The sequence below is a fragment of the Bufo bufo genome, chromosome 1 (assembly GCF_905171765.1).
Source record: "Bufo bufo chromosome 1, aBufBuf1.1, whole genome shotgun sequence".
Taxonomy (NCBI): Eukaryota; Metazoa; Chordata; class Amphibia; order Anura; family Bufonidae; genus Bufo; species Bufo bufo.
In genome coordinates, this window is record NC_053389.1 from 168,724,327 (window position 1) to 168,749,401 (window position 25,075).

The 25,075-nt window shown below is 43.7% G+C and overlaps 1 protein-coding gene across 2 annotated transcripts; it reads left to right on the forward strand.

Moving 5' to 3' along the window:
• Positions 1-274: 274 nt before the first annotated feature.
• KCNJ5 (potassium inwardly rectifying channel subfamily J member 5) lies at positions 275-24,317 on the forward strand. Of its 2 annotated transcripts, none has more exons than XM_040431857.1 (3): positions 275-403; positions 3,810-4,762; positions 23,539-24,317. In XM_040431857.1, exons 2-3 carry the CDS (start codon positions 3,826-3,828, stop codon positions 23,808-23,810), a joined length of 1,209 nt encoding a protein of 402 aa, XP_040287791.1. In that variant the 5' UTR covers positions 275-403; positions 3,810-3,825; the 3' UTR covers positions 23,811-24,317. The 2 variants fall into 2 exon arrangements, with proteins under 2 accessions (XP_040287791.1, XP_040287799.1); XM_040431865.1 differs by having other exon boundaries at positions 315-403; positions 3,813-4,762.
• The last annotated feature ends 758 nt before the right edge of the window (positions 24,318-25,075 follow it).

The following is a 25,075-nucleotide window of genomic DNA, read 5'->3' on the forward strand; positions in this document are numbered from 1 at the left end:
CAACATTTGTTGTTCTTCCTAAAAACTCATCCTGCTTTTATAACCCATAAAACATGAATGTAACATGAAGCTGTGCACTAAAGCAGTACACTGTGAAGTCTGTAGAGGGATAAACAGTTCCTTCAGCTCTGGGGGCAGTTATTTCTCTTAATTTTATTGGACTCCTTCATCATTGCTTCTATAGTCCACATTCAGACTCCCTGCTCTCTATGAAGCCTGTGGGGGGGTTAGTGACTGAAGGGGTTAATCAGACTGCCAGAGGCAGAGGATGGACATACAATGTCAGAGCTGTAGAGACTGGAATCACAGAGAGGAAGAGACTCCCTGTCACACTTACAACTGTGACACATCTGCATCCTGCTTGTAGGCTGGTGATGTGAGGGCACCACAAACCTAGTGCTGGGTGAGCACTGATTTTATGGATTCTTTAAATGCTATATCTAAAGCTTTGCCCCATTGTGTGATGTAGTTGGGAAATGTGACCATGTTGGACATCGCTGAGCCTTATTCATGGTGTGATATTGTTGGGTAGATTTCTGTGTATAATAGATCATGTAGTCTTAATACTATATATGCTACCAGGTTTTTTGTTTTTCTTTTGTGTAGATTTGTGTAATTCCTCCCTCTGGTTTATATAGAAAGTTTACTTCCTGAAACATTGAACTGATAAAATTCTCCTGATCTGAGTTATGCCATGCTTGACATCAGTGTAGCTGACTAGTGTAAATTACTTTGTCATATACTTGTGGTTGACTTCCATCAGATCAAGGTAAAACTTTGTATTCCGTAGATGTGTGAATGGGGTGTCTGGCATCATCCTCTTTAGTGATGATCTGCTGCTATGATGTGAGTGGTGGATGTGTGTTCCTTCAGGATACCACAATGAAGGTTTCTGAAGAGGAAAATGTGATGTGTGGTGCCAAATAATAGGGACCTGATTAATTTCAGGTAAATATGGTTTGTATTTACACATGGAGGTTTTTGGAGGAGGATTTGAGGAAGATATTTCTGCAGTTTTTTTCACCCAATGCTAAAAGGAATCAAAATTATAAAGGAGGAACATCTACTTTTCCTTACTCCTGGATCCACTTCTGGCTTCGGCTGAAAAACCTGCATGAAAATCTGCCTCAAAACCTCCCCCAAAAAACGGTTTGAACTTGCCCCATGTACCACTGAGCAAGCTGTTACTGGTGTCTTAATATCGGATGGGTTTGTGAAATGCATCTTCTCGTTTAGCATTCTGCAAATCTGAACCAGTAAAGAAGCCTGGTGAGGGGAGGTGCCCTTCATGGTGTGCCTAGATCAGAGCTGATCTCCAGGAGAATAATGCTGGGAACATCTGTAATATACAGAAAGCCTCACACTGATGTATTTGTGGTCCCAGCTCCCTTATCAGATACCAATACTGATCCTCCTCATTATGACCATTTCCTAAGACATATCTGAGTTATAGTATGTGTTGCAAACCAAAAAGTTCTTAAAATAATATATTGGAATGATCTGATGATGTAGTTATGGGTGCATCGATCAGACCTGTTCCTGATTTCAACCTGTTCAATGCTTGGTTTCCTAGAGAAAGAAGAGCTACCAGAGGGGCTTTTCTCTCTGTAGTAAATATGCAGACCTGGCTGATCCGAGCATGTTTATGGGATAGTCAGGGGTCAAAATTGAAAGTCTTAGTGCTCATTCAGACGGCCATATGTAATTTGCGGTCTGCTAATATCTGTTACCGCAAAAAAAAAATATTGGAATGTGTGTTTCCGTATCTTGCAGATCCGCTAAAAAACAGAAGAACCATAGACTTAAATGGGGCCACAGTGTGGGCGGACAAGTATAGGAGATGCTCTCTCTTTGATGCTGGCATACGATGTGCTATCTGTAGATTTTGCGGTCCAGTAGAATTGAATGGGTCTGCATCTGTTTCGCAAAAATACAAAAAAAACTGATGCGGAAAGAAAAATACAGAATGGGTCCTTATTCTTAATGTAAGATCTTTTTGTAGATTGTACAGCGCCATCATTTATCGCCTTACGGCTTTCCATCATCAATGAAATGGTGGTGTGGGGCCCCATAGGTCCGTGTTAACGCCCCTGAACACCATGACTGACAAGTTTGTGGGATACATTTGTAAAGTGGTAAACCTCTGACTGCAATGTTTTGGCACATAAACCAAGCATGACTTATTTCTTAATATTTTGTGTGCAGGATGAAATTTTTTCAATTTCCAGCATCATCTGCCAGTTTTTTATGTTTATCCAGAATATAAATGGAATGTGGAGGTTAAAAACTAATCCCTGAGATCAATCCATTGCTCAGTGATTGAGAGGCTGCTCTCTGCCGTCCTGCCGTCTATTGTGAATATTCTCATTTTTCATCCGTACCCCTGAATGTTCCCACTGACCAGCATTCCTGAAAGAGATCCTAATATGAAATGCCTGTGTGTGCCACCCGTATGATGTTGGTATCCACTTAATTACTTAATAGGACAGAAGGAGCTCTTGTCATTTCTGCTTCACTTGGCGTTCATTGCTCTGTCATCACATCAAGAATATTGAGCAATTGCGTTACGGAAGAATTATGAGGACTATGCATGTGCAAGTGATCTCTATGGGCTTTTTTATGTGTCTGACAATATATTTTGTATCTGGTTTATTAATCCCATAGTTTGGGTACAGGGCCTTTAAAAAAGTATTCATACCCCTTGAACTTTTCCACATTTTTTTTCACGCTACACTTACAAACTTAAATGTATTTTATTGGGATTTAATGTGATAGACCAACACAAAGTAGCAAGTATCTGGGAAATGAAAAGAAAATTTTAAAATTTTTAATAAATAAAAATACAGAGTGTGTGGCATGCATTTGTATTCAGCCCCTCTGAGTCAATACTTTGTAGGACCACATTTTGCTGCAATTACAGCTGAAAATATTTTAGGGGTATTTCTCTGCCAGTCTATAACTTAAAATCCCAATAAAATACATTGAAGTTTGTGGGTGTAACGTGAAAAAAATGTGGAAAAGTTCAAGGAGTATGAATACTTTTTCGGGGCACTATATGTGACTGTAACTGGTTGTCTTGTAAGAGAGAAAGTCCGTATATTGTAATGTTAAGCTTTCAGTAGTTCCAAATGGGATTTTCTGTGGTATGACACTATATCTTAGTTATTCTATGATGAACAGATCTACAACTTTTTATTGACTGTGCATTTACCATTTTCAAGAACAGTTTGCGGTCTGTGAATGAAGGCGTCTTGTGTCTTCATCAGTTGGACATGGTCAAGCCATGCAGTCTCTTGCTGTAAACAGCATCTTCATTTAAAGACAACCAGCCAATATTTAGAAGATATTGAAAGAATACTATATTATATAATCGTAGAACATTTCACAAATTGCCTTTTTATTCATCTAGTCTTCTGTACAAATAAAAAAGGTTGTCCTAGGTGTATATTAGGAGGCCTCACTACATGTAAAGCATGGAAACATCCATAAATCTATATGTTCTGCGCATCATATCAATTTAATGATCGCCTCCTCTACAATACAGTTGGTGTGGGGTTATTTCATGTTTGATAAAATGAATTTTTTGCTCCACCTCTGATTTGGATCTGGACTTTTCTTGTAATGGAGAAATGTAGTTACCTCCTGACATCTCAGGAGTGATTATGTTTGAGAATACATTACAAACTGCTCAGAATCTCTCTGATATAGTCATCATCTACTATTGACTCTGACACCATGAGTAAAGAGATTTTTGTGTGTGTAATGTGTGTCACAAGATTTTTTTAATGAGTTTTCCTTTTCTCTTACAGCAGTTACACACCCATCATGGCAAGAGACTTAAGAGTTTCCATGGACCAGGACCTAGCAGTTGACATAATTCCCAGGGAGCCTAAAAAGTTACCTAAACAGGCTCGAGAAGACCCAGCAATGAATGAGGACTGGTCCTATCTGCCTTATGAGCACAAAAAACCACGGCAGAGGTACATGGAGAAAGATGGCAAATGCAATGTTCATCATGGCAATGTCAAAGAGACCTACCGATACTTCAGTGACCTCTTCACCACATTAGTAGACCTCAAGTGGCATTTTAGCCTATTCATCTTTACCCTTGCATACACCGTCACGTGGCTGTTTTTTGGGCTTCTTTGGTGGTTTATTGCTTACGTCAGGGGAGATCTTGAACACGTAGATGACAAAAGTTGGGTCCCTTGTGTGGAAAATCTTAATGGTTTTGTGTCTGCATTTCTTTTTTCAATTGAAACTGAAACCACCATTGGCTATGGATACCGGGTGATAACTGAGAAGTGTCCTGAAGGAATTGTCCTACTGTTAATTCAAGCCATTCTAGGCTCCATTGTGAATGCCTTGATGGTTGGTTGCATGTTTGTAAAAATAAGCCAACCTAAGAAACGAGCTGAGACCCTCATGTTTTCAAATAACGCAGTCATTTCCCTCAGGGATGGGAAACTGTGTCTTATGTTCAGAGTTGGAGATCTGCGAAGTTCCCATATTGTGGAAGCCTCAATCAGAGCCAAACTCATCAAATCCAAACAGACAAAGGAAGGAGAATTCATCCCTCTCGATCAAACGGACATCAATGTTGGTTTTGACACTGGAGATGACCGTCTCTTCCTTGTCTCTCCTCTGATCATTTCACATGAAATCAATGAGAAGAGCCCATTTTGGGAAATGTCTCGCTCCCAGCTGGACACTGAAGTCTTAGAAGTAATTGTAATTTTAGAAGGCATGGTGGAAGCTACAGGTAAGCAGTACTTACAAAACAAAAAAAAACAACTTGATTAATACAACTTTATGGATGATTATAATCTTGATCATTTTTTTTCTGGCTATAACTTTTTTATTTTTCTGTTGTGGGGGTGCACTGTATATAGGGAGTATCCTGGCTGTATATAGAGGGGGTATCCACTGTCTGTTTTAAAATTGGTCTTCATTACAGATATGGAAAGCTTTTTTTCCTTATCATCCACCATGACGGCTACCATAGAGAGATGAACTTTGTCCTCTATAGGGGCAGGAACACAGAGTTTAAAAGGCCACCACCCACTCTCACCATCAGTGTTTTCCTGTCCCTATGGAGCACCTACATAGAGCACCTCCGGTGGGAAGTATCGTTTTAAGAAAACAATTGTTAGGTACCTGTATTGTGCGGTATCGTTTCCTATCTCCCTCTGCCCTCCTGCGGTATATTCCAATGCTGGGCAGAGGTGTAGCACTTGAGGGAACTCGTCCCTGTTATCGGGGGCCTGTTTTCCCTCCATATCCCGGGGTCTCCCTTCTCTCCAGTGCGGAAGCAGACCACCGTGAGCACGGCACGCCGGCATCCCTACCTGCCGCAGGTCCGACGCTATGGCATTTCCGGGTGGGGGTGGAGCTAGGCTACAGTGGAGAGCACGTGCGCACGCATACCAATGACGTCAGACACCGCTCGGCATGTAAAGAGCAGCACATTCGAATAATCCTTGCCTCCACTGTGAAGTCCTGTCAGCTCCAGGAGATGTCTGCTCCAGATACCCCGGAAAGCCTCATGGAATCGGCAGACCCCCCCCCCTCGGCCACTCCAACAGTGAGTTACCCTGTGGGGGATAAGAAACAAATTGTTTCTTTCTATGTGCCTTATACTTGCCTAATGCATAGTTGCTCCTCTCTTATAGGGGGCAAAAGCTAAGATCAAGGCCAGAAACGCAAGATGTGCTACTTGTGCTAAAAGGCTACAGGAAGGCTATACAAAAAAATTCTCTGTCTTGTATTAATAATCTGGTAAAAGAGGAACAGCCGTCTATCCTCATGGAGGTTAAGTCCATGATACAGAGCAAAATTAAGTCCTCCTTGGCCTCGCTTAAGTCTGTTTCCTTACCTCCGCCCAAAAACCCCAGAATATCTATTCCATCCTCCTCTGATGATGAGGACATGGACTTGGGTGCCTCCGACTCCAGACAGTTTGATCAAGACGAAAACTTGTCTGAGGGCGAAATTGTGGAGGACGCAAGAAAATTTTATTTTTCTTCTGAACACATTGATGACCTTTTGGGAGCCGTACGGTCTACTATGGGCATCGAGGATGTCCAAAAGCCCAAATCGGTTCAAGATGAAATGTTTGGGGGACTTAGAACAAGAAAATTTTAAGTCTTTCCCGTAAATGAAAATAGAAGGGACATGATCGTAGACGAATGGAGTGATCCTGAAAAGAGACTGGGGGTCTCTAGAGAATTTAGACAAAGATTGTTGTTTGACCCAGCCGAAACAAAAATCTTTAATGAGACACAAAAAATCAACGTTTAGGTCGCAAAGGTGGTAAAAAAGACTTCCCTCCCATTTGAGGACTCTTCACAATTATCTGACCCAATGGAGAGGAAAGCCGATTCTCTGCTACGTAAATGCTGGGAGGCCTCCATGTTGGGTATTAAGACCAACATAGCAGCGACATCAGTTGCCAGAACTATGTATATCTGGCTTAATGAGCTTGAGAATCATTTAAAAAACAAGACTCCCAGGGAAGAAATCCTAGGTTCCATCCCCCTTCTTAGGTCCGCCACGGCCTTTTTAGCTGACGCCTCTGCGGAATCTGTCAGATTCGCGGCGAAGGACGCAGCTCTTTCAAACGCTGCAAGAAGGGCATTATGGGTTAAGTCCTGGGGGGGAGACAGAGCGTCGAAAGCCAAACTGTGCTCCATTGCCTTCTCTGGAGAGTATGTGTTCGGGCCTGTTCTCGACACAATCTTCGAAAAGGCAGCGGATACAAGAAAAGGATTCCCAGAAGAGAAAAAGAAAAAACCTTTTCGTCCCTACTCTTCCCAGTCAAAATCCTATAGAGGTAAAAGGAAGACGGGATGATGGAGTTATCCAAAAGGAGGCAAAGGCAGGGGTTTCCTCCTTAATCCCCAGAATAAACAGTCCGATAAGCAATGACGCCAGCATCGGGGGAAGATTGAGGAATTTTCTATCGCCATGGCAGAAGGTGACCCAAAATCCTTGGGCCCTAAATATAATCCAAAGCGGATACGGCATAGAATTTTCCTCAAAACCCCCAAAAAGATTTCAGGTGACATCCCACAGCCCAAGCGTGTTAAAAAAGATCTGGCAGGGAGTCTTAGACTTAAAAATTTCAGGCGTCATAACAGAGGTCCCAAAGCCAGAAAGGGGGAGGGGGTTTTACTCGAGACTATTCCTGGTCCAAAAACCCGACTGATCCTCTCGTACCATCATAAATCTCAAAGAATTAAACAAGCACAAAACCTCAAGATGGAGTCGATCGTGTCCATAATTCCCCTAATCAAAAAAGGGGCTTAAAAGACTTCCATCGACCTCAAGGACGCATACTATCACCTCCCTATACATCAAAAATCGCAATCCTACCTCAGGTTTGCGCAAAAAGACCAGAAAGGCATAATAAATCATTTTCAATTCACAGCGTTGCCCTTCTGCCCCAAGGGTTTTTACGAAAATTATAATAGAAATGATAGCATACTTCAGACTAAACTGTCTAAAAATGTTTCCTTATTTAGACGACTTCCTCGTTGTAGGAGAGTTGATAACATCCAGACTGATCGACTATGTCATACAAGAGATGTCAAAACTGGGCTGGCTAATAAACACGAAAAAATCTTGTTTAATACCAGACACGAAAAAAAAAATTCTGAGGGTATTACTAGACTCAGTTTCCCAGTCGTCATCCCTCCCACTAGAAAAGCTAGAGGCTTTCAGGGTAAGGATACAAAAATTCCAGGCTCAGAAAAATTGCTCGATAAGAGGAGCAATGAGCATACTGGGGTCGATGACATCATGCATTACGACCGTAGCTTGGGCCCAAGCACACTCCAGAACAACACAAACCTGGGTACAGCGGAATTGGGACGGAGAGCAATCCTCCTTAGACGGAAAACTTTCAATTCCTCACCATGTAAAACTAGATCTAAATTGGTGGAAGGAAAGAAAGAACCTATTAAATTGCGTAACCTGGGAGACAGTCCCAGAGATCCAAATCATAACGGACGCAAGCGGCCAGGGATGGGGTGCGAAAGTGGATGACTCAAACTGGCAAGGCAAATGGTCAGACGAAGTAAAAACCAGATCGTCAAATTACAAGGAATTGAGAGCCGTGTGGGAAACCATAAAAGTATCTCACAACTTATTACTCAAAAAACACCTAAAAGTATTTTCAGACACTACAACAATGGTAGCCTATCTAAAACACCAGGGGGGCACAAAATCTCCAGATCTAAAGAAGCTTGCAGAACAAATCTTCCGGTGGGCAGAAGTAAATGTTCTTTCCGTTACAGCTGTCCATTTTAAAGGCTCTGAGAAAATAGAAGCCGACTACCTAAGCAGGAAGACTCTAGACCCTGGGGAGTGGTCTCTGTGCCAGGAAATTTTTCTGAAGATCTGCAAAAAATGGGGAACACCCCAAGTAGACCTCTTCGCGTCAAAACAAAACGCAAAAGTTGATAGATTCTGCTCCCTAAATCCCAGAGACCATCCTTGGGCAATAGACGCTTTCTCCGTCAAGTGGACGTGGGATCTAGCGTACGCCTTTCCTCCCTGGGCTCTAATTCCCAGAGTCTTGCAAAAAATATCGAGGGATCCCGTATCAGTAATACTGGTTGTCCCATATTGGCCCAAGAGAAGCTGGTTCTCCATCCTAAAGGAGCTAGCCATGGGAAATTCCATACCAAGTGAACCTTTTATTTCAAGGTCCAATCATACATCAGAACCCCAGCCTATTCAGATTATCGGCATGGATCCTGAGGGCGAAATGTTGAAAAGCAAGGTCCTTTCAGGAAAGGTTATTAATACTCTGAAATCCAGCCGTAAGAAAGTCACCATGGCTATTTATCTTAAAATATGGAAGAAATACTGCTCCTGGCTAGGGGATGCCTCTCCCAATAAATCTCCCCCTTGCATTCAGAAAATTTTAGATTTTCTCCAAAGGGGCCTGGACATGGGACGTAAACCAAGTACGTTAAAAGTTCAAATTTCCGCATTGGGAGCTTTCTATGACTCTGACCTATCCAGCCACAGGTGGATTAGGAGGTTCATACGGGCAGCGTCCAGAATAAGACCATCCCTTACCCCGAGGGTACCACAATGGGACTTAAACATAGTATTGAGAGGTCTGACGAAGCCCCCATTCACACCTTTGTCAGACATCTCTATCAAACATCTGTCGTACAAGACGGCATTTCTAATCGCCATTACATCGGCCAGACGCTTAGGGGAAATCCAGGCCCTATCCTGCCGAGAACCCTACCTTTCGGTATTTCCAGACAGAATTGTACTTAAATTAGATCCGGGTTTCCTTCCCAAGGTGGTATCAAACTTCCACAAGGACGAGGAAATCATTCTGCCATCCTTCCCTACAGACATTATTAGCCCAGATGAGACACAATTCCATCTCCTGGACGTAAGAGAGGCCATTATCCTGTATCTGACAGTCACCAAAGATTTTAGGAAAGATAATCTCCTAGTTCAGTTTGCAGGGCAGAACAAGGGGAAAAAAGTTTCCAAGGCCTCTATCGGGCACTGGATTAAATCTACCATCTCATGCTGTTACTCCATGGTAGGTCTGTCTAGCCCGACCAACATTAGAGCCCATTCAACCGGGGCAATGGCATCCTCTTGGGCAGAGAAGGCTGGCGTTTCACTAGATACCTTCTGCAAAGCGGCTACCTGGTCAAGAATAAACACGTTCATAAAACACTATTGTGTTAATGTTTCAGCTGGGGCAGATTTGTCCTTTGGTCAAAAAATTCTGCAAGCTGCTATTAGCCCCCCTACCAAATAATGTGGTAGTTCTTTATGGTAGCGGTCATGGTGGATGATAAGGAAAACCGTAATTAGACTTACCGGTAATTTTGTTTCCTTGAATCCACCATGATGGCTCGGTTATTCCCACCCTGTACATATTTAAGATCTGTGTATGACGTAATACTCAGGTTCTTTGCTCGAAATTATTTTTTATATATATATATATATATATATATATATATATATATATATATATATATATATATATATATATATATATATATATATATATATATATAATATATTTTATTTTTGGGTGGATATATATTTATCACTTGGTCTATACCTATTTAGATAAGCTTTATTTTATAGACACTTAGGCTGCACCCACTTTGGCAATTTTGTAAAACACTGAGGGTGAGAGTGGGTGGTGGCCTTTTAAACTGTGTTCCTGCCCTTATAGAGGACAAAGGTCATCTCTCTATGGTAGCCCGTCATGGTGGATTCAAGGAAACAAAATTACCGGTAAGTCTAATTGCGTTTTTTTCTGTACAGGAGATAGAATTAGATAGAATCTGAATTTTCTCTCTGCTCCCTCAGCCAGCGAATCTGACAGATTCCTCATCTCTGCTCTTTGACCTTATAAACACTCATTATGGCTCTGTTCTTATCTTACTGATAAGAATGTTGCTTAAGGGCCCTTTACAGGGACCGACAATTGAACAGATCATCGTTAACCAGAGTTATTAGTAACAGCCGTTAACGATAATCTGGTGGTGTAAATGCAAAACGCTTCTTCATCGGGTAATTGTATCTTTTGTGCAGCACGAAGATCATAGTTTCCCACTACAGATCACTCCTCCCCATCAGTGGCATACCGCCAATGGCAGCAGACCACGCAATTGCAATGGGGCCTGTGAGGTTGGGGGCCCGGCCAGGCTGAATGTCTCCGCCCCCTCACTTTCTCATCTTGCAAGCCTGTCTACACAGCAGCAGGAAGGAGGTTTTGTATGCTAATACCCACCGCTCGTACTGCTTCCCTGCCTGTAAGCCAGATACGGCTGGCCAATAAGCAGTGATATGCCCTGATGCTGTCTCTGCTTATTGGCCAGCTGTATTTCAGCATCACCACATCTAGACTCTGGCGCTGCAGAGGCGTGTCTCCCACTGCCGGCGCCATTGCAGTGAGGGGACAAGAGACCCGTAGTTCTTGAGGATAAAAGTTTTTTGAAATCGCCCTCCAGTATGACAACCACAGCCATGTCCAGTAACTGCCTCAGTGACTGGCACATCGTCGACCTCAGTAAGTAGGAGGCTGCAGGCCTGGTGCAGCAATCTTAATCACTTTGTGTGTGACTGTACTAGTGTAATAGTCAGTCACACACTGTGCTGCAATGTGTAGGGAGCTATACACTGTGGACTCTAGGTGGTATATATATCTATAGTACCTTTCATAGGCCTAGTACTGTTAGTACAAGCCACAAAAGCTATTAGTAATAGGACAATGAGAGGCAGAGAATGAGACCCCCTTAAATTACTGCATTTCCCCCATAGACATATGCTTTAAGTTGTAAGGGGGGGTTCAGTCTCTGACCCTCAGTCCACTATTAAGCTAATAGTCTTTGTGGATTGCACTAAATAATAGGACAATGAGAGCTTATATATATTGATCCTCCCGTCCCGTGCATCTGCATGCTTGGCTCGACCGAGCATTGTTATGTAGTGAATCGGAGGAGAGCAGAAAGTCACTGCCAGACTTGTCTGGCAGCAGCTGATCTTCCCGTGAACAAAAGAATCAGGCAGTTGAATCCAGTATGCCCAATCCTTATCTCCCCTTACACTGGCCATTGAGGAAGAATCGGGAGGACACTATAAACTTTAGTTGTCCAAATCCGCCAAAATGGCGGGTTTGCCCGATATGCATCTAATGTGTATGGCCAACTATAGAAACAAATTTATGACTAAGGAAGGAGAAGAAGGGAATGACGTGATGTCAATTATATAGATCACTGCAAAATCAGGAAACCAAAACAGTGATCAGTTAATAGCTTAAAACATAACTTTTAATCATGTAGTATTAAAATTATAGACCCTTGGATAATAGTTATAATGGAATAATCAAAAACATAAGCAGCAGTAGGTAAAGACTATAGTGCACGGCGGCACCAGAATCAGTAGATAAAAATAAAAGTGCACGGCGGCACTAGAAAGAAGCAACCATAGTCCTATCGCTCTGTCGTCAGGATCCAGGAAATGGCCCGTGTCCAGATATCTAGCTTCTCTTCAGTGGGACAGTTGACTGCTTGGGGTCACAGGATCTAGTATAACCCTAATAAAGCCCTGTGGTAAAGGAACAAAGCTGACCCTAAATTCTCGAAATCGGAGCAACCTCACCACAGGGCACTCGTCCTTAGAAGGGCGACCCCGTCCGGAACCTTTCCCTGTATACTGGCTTTGGTATAGCCCTATCCTAATCCCAATCCCTACATGCACGTTTCATGTTCGGATACAAAAACAATCATCAGGGGAAATCAGGATTTCTTTTTACAGAAGAACAAAACTCAGGGAACTGATAAGTCCCTGATAAGGATTGCCATTCCCTATATGGGCGGTCGGGTGATAGCAGTTATAACACTCCCTTGTGACCATCTATTAGAGATGCAAGGAGGAGGGAAGGGGAGTCCTAGATACAGCTCCCTAACCTCACGCTTACGGGGGCGTAGTAACAGCCGTGGGCAATGGATCGCACCCGCACTGTGTTTAGCGCCAGCTTTTAAATGCTCAATAGCCCCAAAACCAGGCCGTAACCGCAGCGTGTCCCACGTCATCACTCTCTCACGCAAGACTTCTGATGTCAGTCCGCGCATGCACGAGAGCGCCTGGATAGAAGACGTAGTGACTTGACTGACATATATGATGATGTCAGAGCGCACTACACAACAGTGTGATCAACAGTAAGATAGGTGCCTCCCCAGCAACCGGCACAGTCTTTAATACAGACCGTGTACCCTAAAAGGAATTTAAATCGTAGATATATACTCAAACTTGTTAAAGGGGATAGGTAAATCAACTCGTGTTGTATATACCTGTGAGAGATGTATCAAATCAGGTAAGTCTGAGTTCAGGAAGTGTGATCACTCTCCAAATATTAATTAAAGAGACCAGTATTCTTAACTCCTAACTGAAGATGTGTTTTTTTTGGGGGGGGGGGGGGGGGGGATTAGAGAGGTATATTAGGAAAGGGGATTATCAGATAAAGCAGCTAAAGTTTAGCTGCTCGTTTAAGCCAGTTGGTGAAAGTGCGCAATAGGAAGATCCATCGAGCCTCACGCTGCAGTAGGATAGGATCCCAGTCCCGTCCCCCCCTCAATAGGTGGTTTGACCAGTTCTATACCCACTACACTGATGCACCGCGGATCTCCCTGATGATGTTCGTGTACATGTCTCGACACTGCTGTCTCTGTTATTGGCAATATCACAGAGATGTTCCCCTACACGTCTTCGCAGTTCTCATTTCGTTTTGCCTATGTACTCGATTTTACAGTCACAGGTAATCTTTTACATTACGCCACGACTACGGCAGGTTATGACGTCGCGTATTTAAAACGAACGTTGTAAATTAGTACTGGAGAATGCTTTGGAAGTCTTCATCGTACCACAAGCTACACAGCCACTACACCTGAAACAACCCAGTGGTTTGCGATCTAACAAAGTACCAGGAGTGGGCCCTTGGGAGTAGTGGCTGTGGACCAAAACATCCCTGAGACTTTTGCCCCTTCTGAACGTAATATGTGGATAGTCATGTAAAACCCCATAGATGTCCGGGTCCATAAGAAGAACTGACCAATGTTTCCGCAGTACATTCCTTGAGTACGGTATTGATATCGCTTTTCGGTATTGCTTTTAGGTATTGATATCGCTTTTCGGTATGCCTATCGCAATACATTATTAGGATAACCTCTAGAGAGAAACCTCTCCCTAAGGTTTTGGGCCTGCCTCACAAACTCAGTCCTCAGAGCAATTCCAGCGTAGACGCAGATATTGTCCGCCTGGAATACACTTCTTAAAAGTTATAGGATGACCACTGGACCAATGTAGGACTGAGTTTGTAGAAGTAGGTTTTCTGTATATTGTAGTACATAATTCATCCGACTGACCCCTACAGATACAGATGTCCAAGAATGGTAAAGTATTTGCGTCCACCTCATAAGTAAAGCTTAGGCCAATTGCATTGGAACTGAGTTTTTCAACTAACTGTGAAAAGGCAGATCTACAACTGTTCCAGATAATAAAGATGTTGTTGATGTACTGGGCCCACAATAAAATGGCCCCGGTACTCGACAACAAAACCTCACTGAAGACAACAGTGGACTCCCACCAGCCCAGAAGTAAGTTGGCATAAGATGGAGCTCAAGAGCAACCCATCGCTGTACCCCTGAGCTGGTGGTAGATCTTGCCATTAAAAAAGAAATTGTGTGAGCAAGTATTGCAGCAGCCTAAGCACAAATTTATAATGCTCAGAGTACTGCTGACCCCTCATACTCAGTGTTGGACTGCATTCAGGCCTGCCTCGTGAGGAATTGACGAATACAATGCCTCCACATCAATGCTAGCAAGCATCGAATGTTTGCCAATAGTAATGCTCTTGTGTGCCATATTATGAATCCTGGTAGATTATTATTCCATTTACTATTAGTTGAGTTGCCCTATTTACACCCTTTCATTTGGTCTCTTTAATTATTTATGATTTGTTTTTCCCCATTTTATTTGGCGAGTGATCACACTTCCTGAACTCAAACTTACCTGATTTGATACATCTCTCACAGGTATATACAACACATGAGTTGACCTACCTATCCCCTTTAACGAGTTTCTGAGTATATATCTATGCTTTAAATGCCTCTTAGGGTACACTGTATGTATTATGGTGCTGGTTGCTAGGGATGCACCCTGGTTAGCCAGCGACCTATCTAACCGTTGATCGCACTGTTGTGTAGTGCGCACTGACGTGCTGACCTCATATGTCAGTCACGTCACTACGTCTTCTATCCAGGGGCCCTTGTGCATGCGCAGACTGACATCAGAAGTCTTGTTAAGAGAGTGATGACACTGGACACACTGCTGTTACGGCCTCGTGTTGGGGCTATTGAGCATTCAAAAGCTGGCGCTAAACACAACGCGGGTGCGATCCATAGCCTGTGGCTGTTACTACACCCCATAAGTGTGAGGTTAGGGAGCTGTATCTAGGACTCCCCTTTACTCCTCCTTGCATCTCTAATAGACGGTCACAAGGGTGTGTTATAACTGCTATCACCCGACCGGGTCAGCTTTGTTCCTTTACCACAGGGCTATATTAGGGTTATACTAGATCCGGTGACCCCAAGCAGTCAACTGTCCCACTCCTAGATATCTGGACAGAGGCTGTTTCCTGGATCCTGACGACAGAGCGATAGGACTATGGTTGCTTCTTTCTAGTGTCTACTGATTCTGGTGCCGCAGTGCACTATAGTCTTTACCTACTGCTGCTTATGTTTTTGATTATTCCATTATAACTATTATCCAAGGGTCTATAATTTTAATACTACATGATTAAAAGTTATGTTTTAAGCTATTAACTGAGCTATTAACTAGTTCTGTTTTGGCAACTATAGAAACAAACTGCAACCTTCCAGTATTTAGTTGTGTACTTTTGTGCAGTACATCAGATCTATACGCTAAATGAGAAGTGAACAGAGCCTACAGTTCATGTATATACATGTCATATGTAGAATATTATGTCTAAACTGGCATATAAATATAATACTAATGGGCGACTTCTGTAATATGAGGCAGGACAGGTGGGACAGGACAGCCAATTGAGACGTTTAAGCACATGGACACACCCCAAACCCTATAACAGAACCCAATCTGGCAGCCATTTTACATTATTTGTTTTGCCAGTGTAGGGAGAGGTTGCATTTTGGAGCAGGGACAGTTAGGGACACAAAACGCTAGCTAATAGGGCCACAAAAGTCCTTTTAAGGACTGGTATAGGTGTGATATACTTATAATATACTTTCTAACATAGAAATTCTATTATAGTGCATTTGTATTGTGCAGCAGTTGTGTGTGGTTATGCTGCGATACCGCAGCTATACAGAGGGACAAACTCTATTGGAGTAACTAATTGCAACGGGTGTGATATACCTGTTGCCGCAAAAAAAAACAGATACCTCAGACTGATGCCGTACAGTGGTGTCCGTTCACCATACAGTTCCATTGTAAAAAAACATTTTTTTATGGACTCTGCAGGATACAAAAACGTGGATGCTGCACATTTGTATACATCAAACTGATATGAAATAAAAAATTTCTAGGCTCCAGCAGGGCACATTTGAGAGTTTCCTTTTAAGATGCATAATAATGGCCCCTGATTAAAATACATATTTTTTGTAGGAATTTTTGCTAATGATCCCCCTCTGGTATATTACTATCCATGTTGTGGGACTATTTGTGTACTTCTAGTAAGTGTTTGCTGGCTGCAAATATGACCTGAAGGTTTTTTAGGTTCGCCTGCCATTAAAGTGAATGGGGCCCGCCGCGAGCATGCAGTTTGCGAACATTGGATCGCGAACGTGCGTTCGCGAATCATCCCGGCCGATGTTCGTCAATCACTAGACTTTACTCTGTCAGGGTACATTCACTGACAGTGGAAAGAAAACAAAATGGGTACACTGTCAGTTTTTCATGGCCATTTTGCATCCTTATGTGCATCTATTTTCTGGCCTTGTATATGTTTTTAATGTCCGTTTTGCATCTTTTTTTTAACAACGATTATTTTTTAATCATTGTTGTTTTTTTTTTTTTTTTTTTAACATCCCAACCCTGCAGTGCCTTCACAGTATACATAGTGCACCACTGACATCAAATGGCCCCCATAGTGCCCTAAGTATGATTAATGGCCGCCTTCAGGGCCGGACTGGGACAGAAAATAGGCCCGGGCATTTTTGACTGAGCAGCCCAATCACATGAACCCCAACAGGCCCCACCCCCTTGCAGTCTATGGGCGGAGCCAAAACCGGAAGCACAATTGAGAGGCAGGGCTAGCCACCAGTAAGATAGGAAGGCTTCAGCCAACACACAAGCTTCTTTGGGGGTCCCCAGGTGACATTAGGGGTCTTAGTACGATCCGGCCACCTAATCCGGCAGAAAATGCAAGGAATCGACTGGACACAAAGCACAGCATGCAGCGGTTTATGTCCCGCTGATTCTCTGCATTTTTCCCAGATTGTGGCCGGATCTCTGCCGTACCCCATTATAGTTAATGGGGCTGGCGGGCAATCTGTCTGCATCCAGCAGTGCCGGATCCAGTGAATTCTCAGCTGGAACAGCCTGCCAGGATCACTAACGCAGATGTGAAAGTAGCCTAATACAGCGCCCCATACCTCTTATATCCAGTGACGTCTCCTCTGATGTAGATGTTCTCTTTCTTCATCTTCTCCATTCAGACCAGACCACCGTGATTACTTTCAGCCATCTCACGTCTCTGCAGAGTTTGACAGACATCTTAGTTTCCTACTTTTCCATCGTCGTCCAATTAACATCCCATCATGCACCCCCAATACTGAGAAGCTGTGCTGCCCAGAACTATACTGCAAAAAGAACTGTGCTAAGCTGATGCTGTGCCAGGGTGCCCCCAAAGTAATGGGGCCCCCAAAGTCCCAACAATAGTAATTATTTCTTTGCCGGAGTGCATTTAGTAGTAATAGTGCTCCTACAGTGCCCCCAACAGTAATTGTGTCCTACAAGTAATAATGCTCCCATAGTCCCCCAGTTGTAATAAAGCCCACCATAATGCCCCGATAGTAATAATTCTCTTTATAATGTGTGACAGTAGACCCCCCCCCCCTTATAATGTGCACCAGTACAAAAAATGCCCTGTTTTGTGGCAGTAAAAAAAGAAATACCTCCTCTTAGTGCCCCCAGTAGAGCCAATGTCCCCAGAGTGCCCTCGTGTTCCAATGACCCGTACTGTGTGCCACTACAAAAAACACTTAGTGCCACCAGTTGAGCTTAGGTGCCCATAGTGACCTCATAATTTGTGCCAGTATAAAATACTCCTATATAGTCCCCCAGGAAGATGCCGCCATAGTGCTCCTTCCCAGTCTCCATAGTGCCCTCCATAATGTGGCACTATAAAATTCCCCTATAGACTGCCCCACATAGATACCCCCATAATGCTCCTTTCCTCCCTTCCCCATAGTGGCATCAAAATGGGTGCCAGTATTAAATGCCCCTATATAATGCCCTCATAGTGCTCTTGTCCCCCACTTCTCCATAGTGCCCACCTATAATGCGTGCCAGTATATAGGGCCCCCAGTAGATGCCCCATAGTGCTCCTTCCCCTCTTCTGCATAGTGTCCCCCCCATATTGTGCCAGTATATAGGGCCCCATAATGCCCCCCCATATTGTGCCAGTAAATATGGCCCCATAGTGCTTCCCCTCTTCTCCATAGTGCCGACCCGCCCCCTATATTGTGCCAGTATATAGGGCCCCCACCCCCCTTCTTGCCACAGTATAGTATAAAATTAAATAATAAAAACAATAAACTCATATACTTACCTCCATGCTGCTGTCAGCGATGTGATGCAGGCCTCTTCCGGCCTGTGTCCCGCGCTGTACGGCTCGAGCGGCGCGCGCGATGACGTCATCGCTCCGCCTGCATCGGCCTCTGATAGGCTACAGGCCTAGTGCCTGCAGCCTATCAGAGGAATGGGCAAGGGAGACGCCTCTCCCCTGCTCCATTCATCTGTATCGCTGTCCTGAGGACGGCGATACAGATGAATATGGAGATGAGCGCTTCCACAATTGAAGCGCTCATCTCCACTCCTGCCCGGCTGCTGCCACATTAATAAAAAAAAATAAAAAAACTCAGCCGGCGGCCCGGCTGATTGTGTTCGGCCCAGCCCACCGGGCAAATGCCCGGTCTGCCCTATGGCCAGTCCGGCCCTGGCCCCCTTTGTGTCCCCAGTATGATTAGTGCCAGTATGATTAATGTCCCCAATGATTAAAGATCCCTTTAGTGCCCCCAGTATGATTAATGGCCTTTTATTACGATTAACCCCTTAGTGACCACCCATACCCCTTTTTACGATAGTCAACAAGGGGCATTAGGCTTAGCCACCGCCTTTTCGCGGTAACCCAGTCTAAGGCTCAGCTCTCACGAGAGCTGCGCTCCGGCTCTAACAGCACCGACCTGCAGAAGTGCTGATCCAGGCTATTTAACCCCTTACATGCTGCCGCCAATGGCACCCGCCGTATGTAAACAGTGATAGGGGGAGTGGACTACCCCTGTCTCCCATCAGCACCCCAGAAATGAGATCACAGAGTGCCGATGTGTGTGTATAGGCAGGCTGGGAACTAGTATAGGCCCCAAGCCTGCCTTGAGCGTTCTCCAGCAGGCTGCGCCTCCCTGGCACAGCCTGCTGGTCAATGTCAGCATAACACTGACACTAAAATGCAATGCACTAAAGGAATAGTGCAGTGTATTTTAGAAGCAAAATATGGCCTGTTATAGCCCCCTTATGGGACTATTAAGCGGTTAAAAAAAAAAAGTTTTAAAGTTATTAAATTCCAATAAAAACACTTTTCAATGAAAAAAATAGCAAAAATAAAATCTCCCCCACTTCTTTGGTATCGCTGCATCTGTAATGACCCGCACTACACAGATATCATGTAAATTATCCCTTACGGTGAACACTTTTCGGGAAAGTTGCGAGGTCAATGTAGAAACGGCACAATATTTTTTTTACACCACAATAGTCGTGTATTCAAATGATAAATCACTGGTAACAGGAGTCATCCCAAAAGATTGGAAATTAGCAAATGTTGTGCCCATTCACAAGAAAGTTAGTAGAGAGGAATCAGGTAACTACAGGCCAGTAAGCCTGACATCAATAGTGGGAAATTAATGGAAACCATACTTAAGGAGAGGATTGTGGAACATCTAAAATCCCATGGATTAAAAGATGAAAAACAGCATGGGTTTACTTCAGGGAGATCATGTCAAACTAATCTTATTGATTTTTTTTGATTGGGTGACTAAAATTATAGATGGCGGAGGTGCAGTAGACATCACTTATCTAGACTTTAGTAAGGCTTTTTATACTGTCCCACATAGAAGGCTTATCAATAAATTACAGTCTTTGTGCTTGGACTCCCATATTGTTGAATGGATTAGGCAGTGGCTGAGGGACAGACAACAGAGGGTTGTAGTCAATGGAGTATATTCAGACCAAGGTCTTGTTACCAGTGGGGTACTTCAGGGATCTGTTCTGGGACCCATATTGTTTAATATCTTTATCAGCAAAATTGCAGAAGGTCTCGATGGTAAGGTGTGTCTTTTTGCTGATGACACAAAGATTTGTAACAGGGTTGATGTTCCTGGAGGGATACACCAAATGGAAAAGGATTTAGGAAAACTAGAGGAATGGTCAAAAATCTGGCAACTAAAATTCAATGTTGATAAGTGCAAGATAATGCACCTGGGGCGTAAAAACCCAAGAGCAGAATATAAAATCAGTGATACAGTCCTAACCTCAGTATCTGAGGAAAGGGATTTAGGGGTCATTATTTCAGAAGACTTAGGCTGAGTTCACACGGGTGAGATTTCCACGCAGGTGCAATGCGGGAGGTGAACGCATTGCACCCGCACTGAATCTGGACCCATTCATTTCTATGGGGCTGTGCACATGAGCTGTGATTTTCACGCATCACTTATGCGTTGCGTGAAAATCGCAGCAAGCTCTATATTCTGCGTTTTTCACGCAACGCAGGCCCCATAGTGAATGGGGCCACGTGAAAATCGCAGCATGCTCTATGGGGCCTGCGTTGCGTGATAAACGCACAATATAGAAGTGAATGGGGCTGAGTGAAAATCGCAAGCATCCGCAATCAAGTGCGGATGCGGTGCGATTTTCACGCATGGTTGCTAAGATGACAGTCTATTCACTGTATTATTTTCCCGTATAACATGGTTATAAGGGAAAATAATAGCATTCTTTAATACAGAATGCTTAGTAGGTGGTCAATTAAAGGTTAAAAAATAAAAAATAATTAACTCACCTTCTCCTCTTGATCACGTAGCTGCCGGTCTCTTCTTACTTCTTTAATCATGAGCTGCCGGCTAAAGGACCTGTGGTGACGTCATATCACATGGTCCAATCACATGATCCATTACCGTGGTGATGGACCATGTGATCTGACATCACCACAGGTCCTTTAGCCGGCAGCTCATGATTAAAGAAGTAAGAGACCGGCAATTGACCACCTACTAAGCATTCTGTATTAAAGAATGCTATTATTTTCCCTTATAACCATGTTATAAGGGAAAATAATAACATCTACACAACACCGAACCCAAACCTGAACTTCTGTGAAGAAGTTTGAGTCTGGGTACCACAGTCAGTTTTTTATGACGCGCGTGCAAAACGCATTGCACCCGCGCAATAAAAACTGAACAATGGAACGCAATCACAGTCAAAACTGACTGCAATTGGGTACCTACTCGCGTGGGTTTGCCGCAACGCATTCCGGACACTCTTGTGTGAACTCTGCCTTAAAGGTAGGCAGACAATGTCATAGAGCAGCAGGAAATGCTAGCAGAATGCTTGGGTGTATAGGGAGAGGCATTACCAGTAGAAAGAGGGAGGTGCTCATGCTGCTCTACAGAGCACTAGTCTCTAGGCTAGGCCCAATCTCTGTTTCTATCCATCTCTCATTGATTTCAGTGTAAATTCCAGGACAGAATAGTGTGGTGTCTCCGCTGTTCTGTCCTTCAAAAAATAGTTTCACGTTTTCCCATCTATAGTCTATGGGTGCATCAAGCAATATGTTTCAATGCTTTTTTACCGCACTGAAACATATACGCTCAATGTAAAGCAAAACCAAGACATGAAGAGCCTCGATTAATTCTCGCCATTTTTCTCCATTACTCTATTGGTACTTTTCCATTATTGTTGCGGTGATGATTGTGACTTCGATACTAACGTGTACCAGAGAATGGGTTCTGCAGTGATTTTCATATAACATTGTTTGGCCACAAGAACCTATAAATCATTACTTGACCCCGGTGAGGCTGGGGTTAGCTTTAAAACTAACTTTATTCCCTGTTTCAAGGGACATTAAGCAGGGCAATAAATAACACAAGCCGTTCAGTAGCACAAGAGCAGCAGTCTGCATGCTTAACCCCTAGTTTACAGGCAGAAAGCAAGATGCTTGTTAAAATGTCACTGGAATCTCTTAAAGGGAATGTGTCATTAGAAAATGACCTGTTGTTGAAATCATAGATATATATAAATTAATTAATTTTTTTAAAAGAATTTTTGACCACGTTTTCAATTTTCCATGTATTACATATATTTAAGCAAACAAAAACAAAAAATCCTGGCGTTTTCGCACTGGGCACAATATCTAATAAGTGCTGCCACTTCTTGGTCTGTACAGATCACTTCACTGCAGTTAAAAGGGTTATCCCCCCCCCCCCCATATGCCCAGGCCCCTCACACACAATGTACTTGCCTCACTCCCCGGTACCTGTGTCGCTTCTGAAGCCCGCACGCGGATGAAGACATCTGGTGTCGGGGTGTAGGCAGCCAATGGCAGGCGGTGATGAGGACGAGCCTCCCTAGCATTGCGGGTGACACTAGGGAGGCTTGTTCCCGTCACGGCCTGCCATTGGCTGATCCCAACTGCCTAACCTCCCCCCTGTCACCGGATGTTTTCATTCGCTAACTGGGAGGAGAAGCAGCGGTGGCTGTGCGGACTTAAGTGACGCATGTGCCAGGGAGCGAGGTAAGTACATTTGCATGTGAGGGGCCTAAGCATATGGGGAGAAGGGGCATTTCAGAATTCGGATAACCCCTTTAGCTCATTCTAATAATCCTGTCTTTAATAACACCTCTGTGTACAGATAAGACAAATCTTATCTATTCTTTCCTTGTACAATGGCCTCTGCACAGGAAACTCTCCCATAGAAGTCAATGAGGTCCCCTCCTGACCATTGTCTCTATGGCCCATGGGGCTGCCATAAAGCAATTTTCTTAAAGAGGACCTTTCACCACTCCTGACATGTCTGTTTTAATAGCTTCATACATTCCCCATGTAATAACAATTCTGGAGCATCTATTCTTATGGCTCTATGTTGTGCCGTTCCTTTATTATTTCTACTACAAGTTATTAATGAATTGCTAGCAGTCTGCAGTAAGGGTACAGAGGGGTGGTAACCAATTGGGGGGGAGGGGCCTGCACAGACTCACTCTATCCAATCAGTGCTGCCATTTTCAGACTGTGCAGGTACACATCTCTAACTGGTTACCTCCCCTCTGTACCCTTACTGCAGCCTGCTAGTAATTCATTCATAACTTATAGTGCAAATAATAAAGTAATGGCACAACATAGAGCCATAAGAATAGATGCTCCAGAATTGTTGTTACATGGGGAATGCATGAAGCTATTCAAATAGGTATGTCAGGAGTGGTGACAGGTCTAATGCTTTCTAAATGCTGTTAAGGACAACTCAGGCAAGATGGCTGCCCCTATAATAATGTTTAGAATAACAAAATCTATAATCAGAAAATAAAAACAATTAGAAAAAACAGATGTGTTAGTATCTGATTTTAACTGGCAGATAAACTTTTGGTGACACATTTCCTTTAAGATGTAGGTGGCAACGATATCCATGTAGCTGGTTTTGTGCATTGTCCCTTTCATGTGTTTGTTTTTTATTATCCTTGTAGGAATGACTTGCCAAGCACGCTCCTCCTATGTGGATAGAGAGGTTTTATGGGGACATCGGTTCACCCCAGTCCTTACGCTGGAAAAAGGATTTTATGAAGTGGATTATACGACTTTTCATGACACCTATGAGACCCCCACCCCCACTTGTAGTGCCAAAGAGCTAGAGGAATTACAAAGAGGGGATCGACTCTACACAGCACATAGGAACCAGGGAACGCTTAATGGAGCCCCCAGGTCAGAGAAGAACATCATTGGGGTACAACCAGATTAAACAAGATGACTTGTGTTGCAAGATGTTGCATATCTCCAGCTAGAGGCAATGTGATATGATTTGATTTCTAGGCCCTGACAATCTGTCCTGATAGAAATGCGGGAGAAGACTTGTGGGTGGGATGAAGTAGGCAGAGGAACTTTGGGTCTGCTACTGAGTCTCAGAAGGCAGGTTACATCCTGCGGTCCATGGTGACACCGTTCAGCCTGTGGTGACTTAATTTCCTTTGCAGAGGGAGGAATAGTCTGTTCTGCTTCACTCACCAGCACTCAGAAATCCAGTATTCTGGTCCAGGTATTTTTCACTGTGCAGTAATAGTGGGATGTGTATACGAGGGGCATTTTCACTACTGTTATAATAAGCATCTAAAAATAAAGCCTTCACCCATTGTAAAGTGTCTCCTGTGCTTTGCTAGTGCAGAATGACCTGGATAGGACTGGTATCCAGGATGCTCAGTATGTGTTCACATAGCACATCAGTGCAGCATGATATTTAAAAATTAAGGGCCCTGTTATTGTCTGCTGTTTTGAGGCCCCCCCCCCAAACGATTAATTCGGCGTTCCTGATACTGTATGGGGATGAATGATTTGTTAGTACAATTGTTTGTCCCCGTACAGGTCAGCAGCACATGCTCTGTTTAAATGATGGGATGTGCTTCAGAGAGAAAAAAAATAATATATGCCCATATAAAAAGTGTGATCAAGGCAAACAAGCTGATGGCTGGACTTGTTAATATGAGGCAGTGATCGGGAATAAGTGTTTGTTTGTTCTCCCGATCATCAGAGTCTGAAACAGTCAGGGACACCCCTCCGGTCTCATTATTGTCAGTCTGGGACATGCTTCCTGGCTCATTATTGGCAGTCTGGGGACACACCTCTTGGCTCATTATTGGCAGTCTGGGGACACACCTCCTGGCTTATTATTGGCAGTCTGGGGACACACCTCCTGGCTCATTATTGTCAGTCTGGGACACACCTCTAGGCTCATTATTGGCAGTCTGGGGACACACCTCCTGGCTCATTATTGTCAGTCTGGGACACACCTCTAGGCTCATTATTGGCAGTCTGGGGACACACCTCCTGGCTCATTATTGGCAGTCTGGGGAAACACCTCCTGGCTCATTATTGGCAGTCTGGGGACACACCTCCTGGCTCATTATTGGCAGTCTGGGGAAACACCTCCTGGCTCATTATTGTCAGTCTGGGACACACCTCTAGGCTCATTATTGGCAGTCTGGGGACACACCTCCTGGCTCATTATTGGCT

Bases quoted from the DNA above. Each gene is read 5' to 3' on its own strand.
- KCNJ5 (XM_040431857.1), top strand. From the start codon at position 3,826: ATGGCAAGAGACTTAAGAGTTTCCATGGACCAGGACCTAGCAGTTGAC. The intron at 4,763-23,538 runs GTAAGCAGTACT...TTATCCTTGTAG, and splicing joins AGGCATGGTGGAAGCTACAG to GAATGACTTGCCAAGCACGC.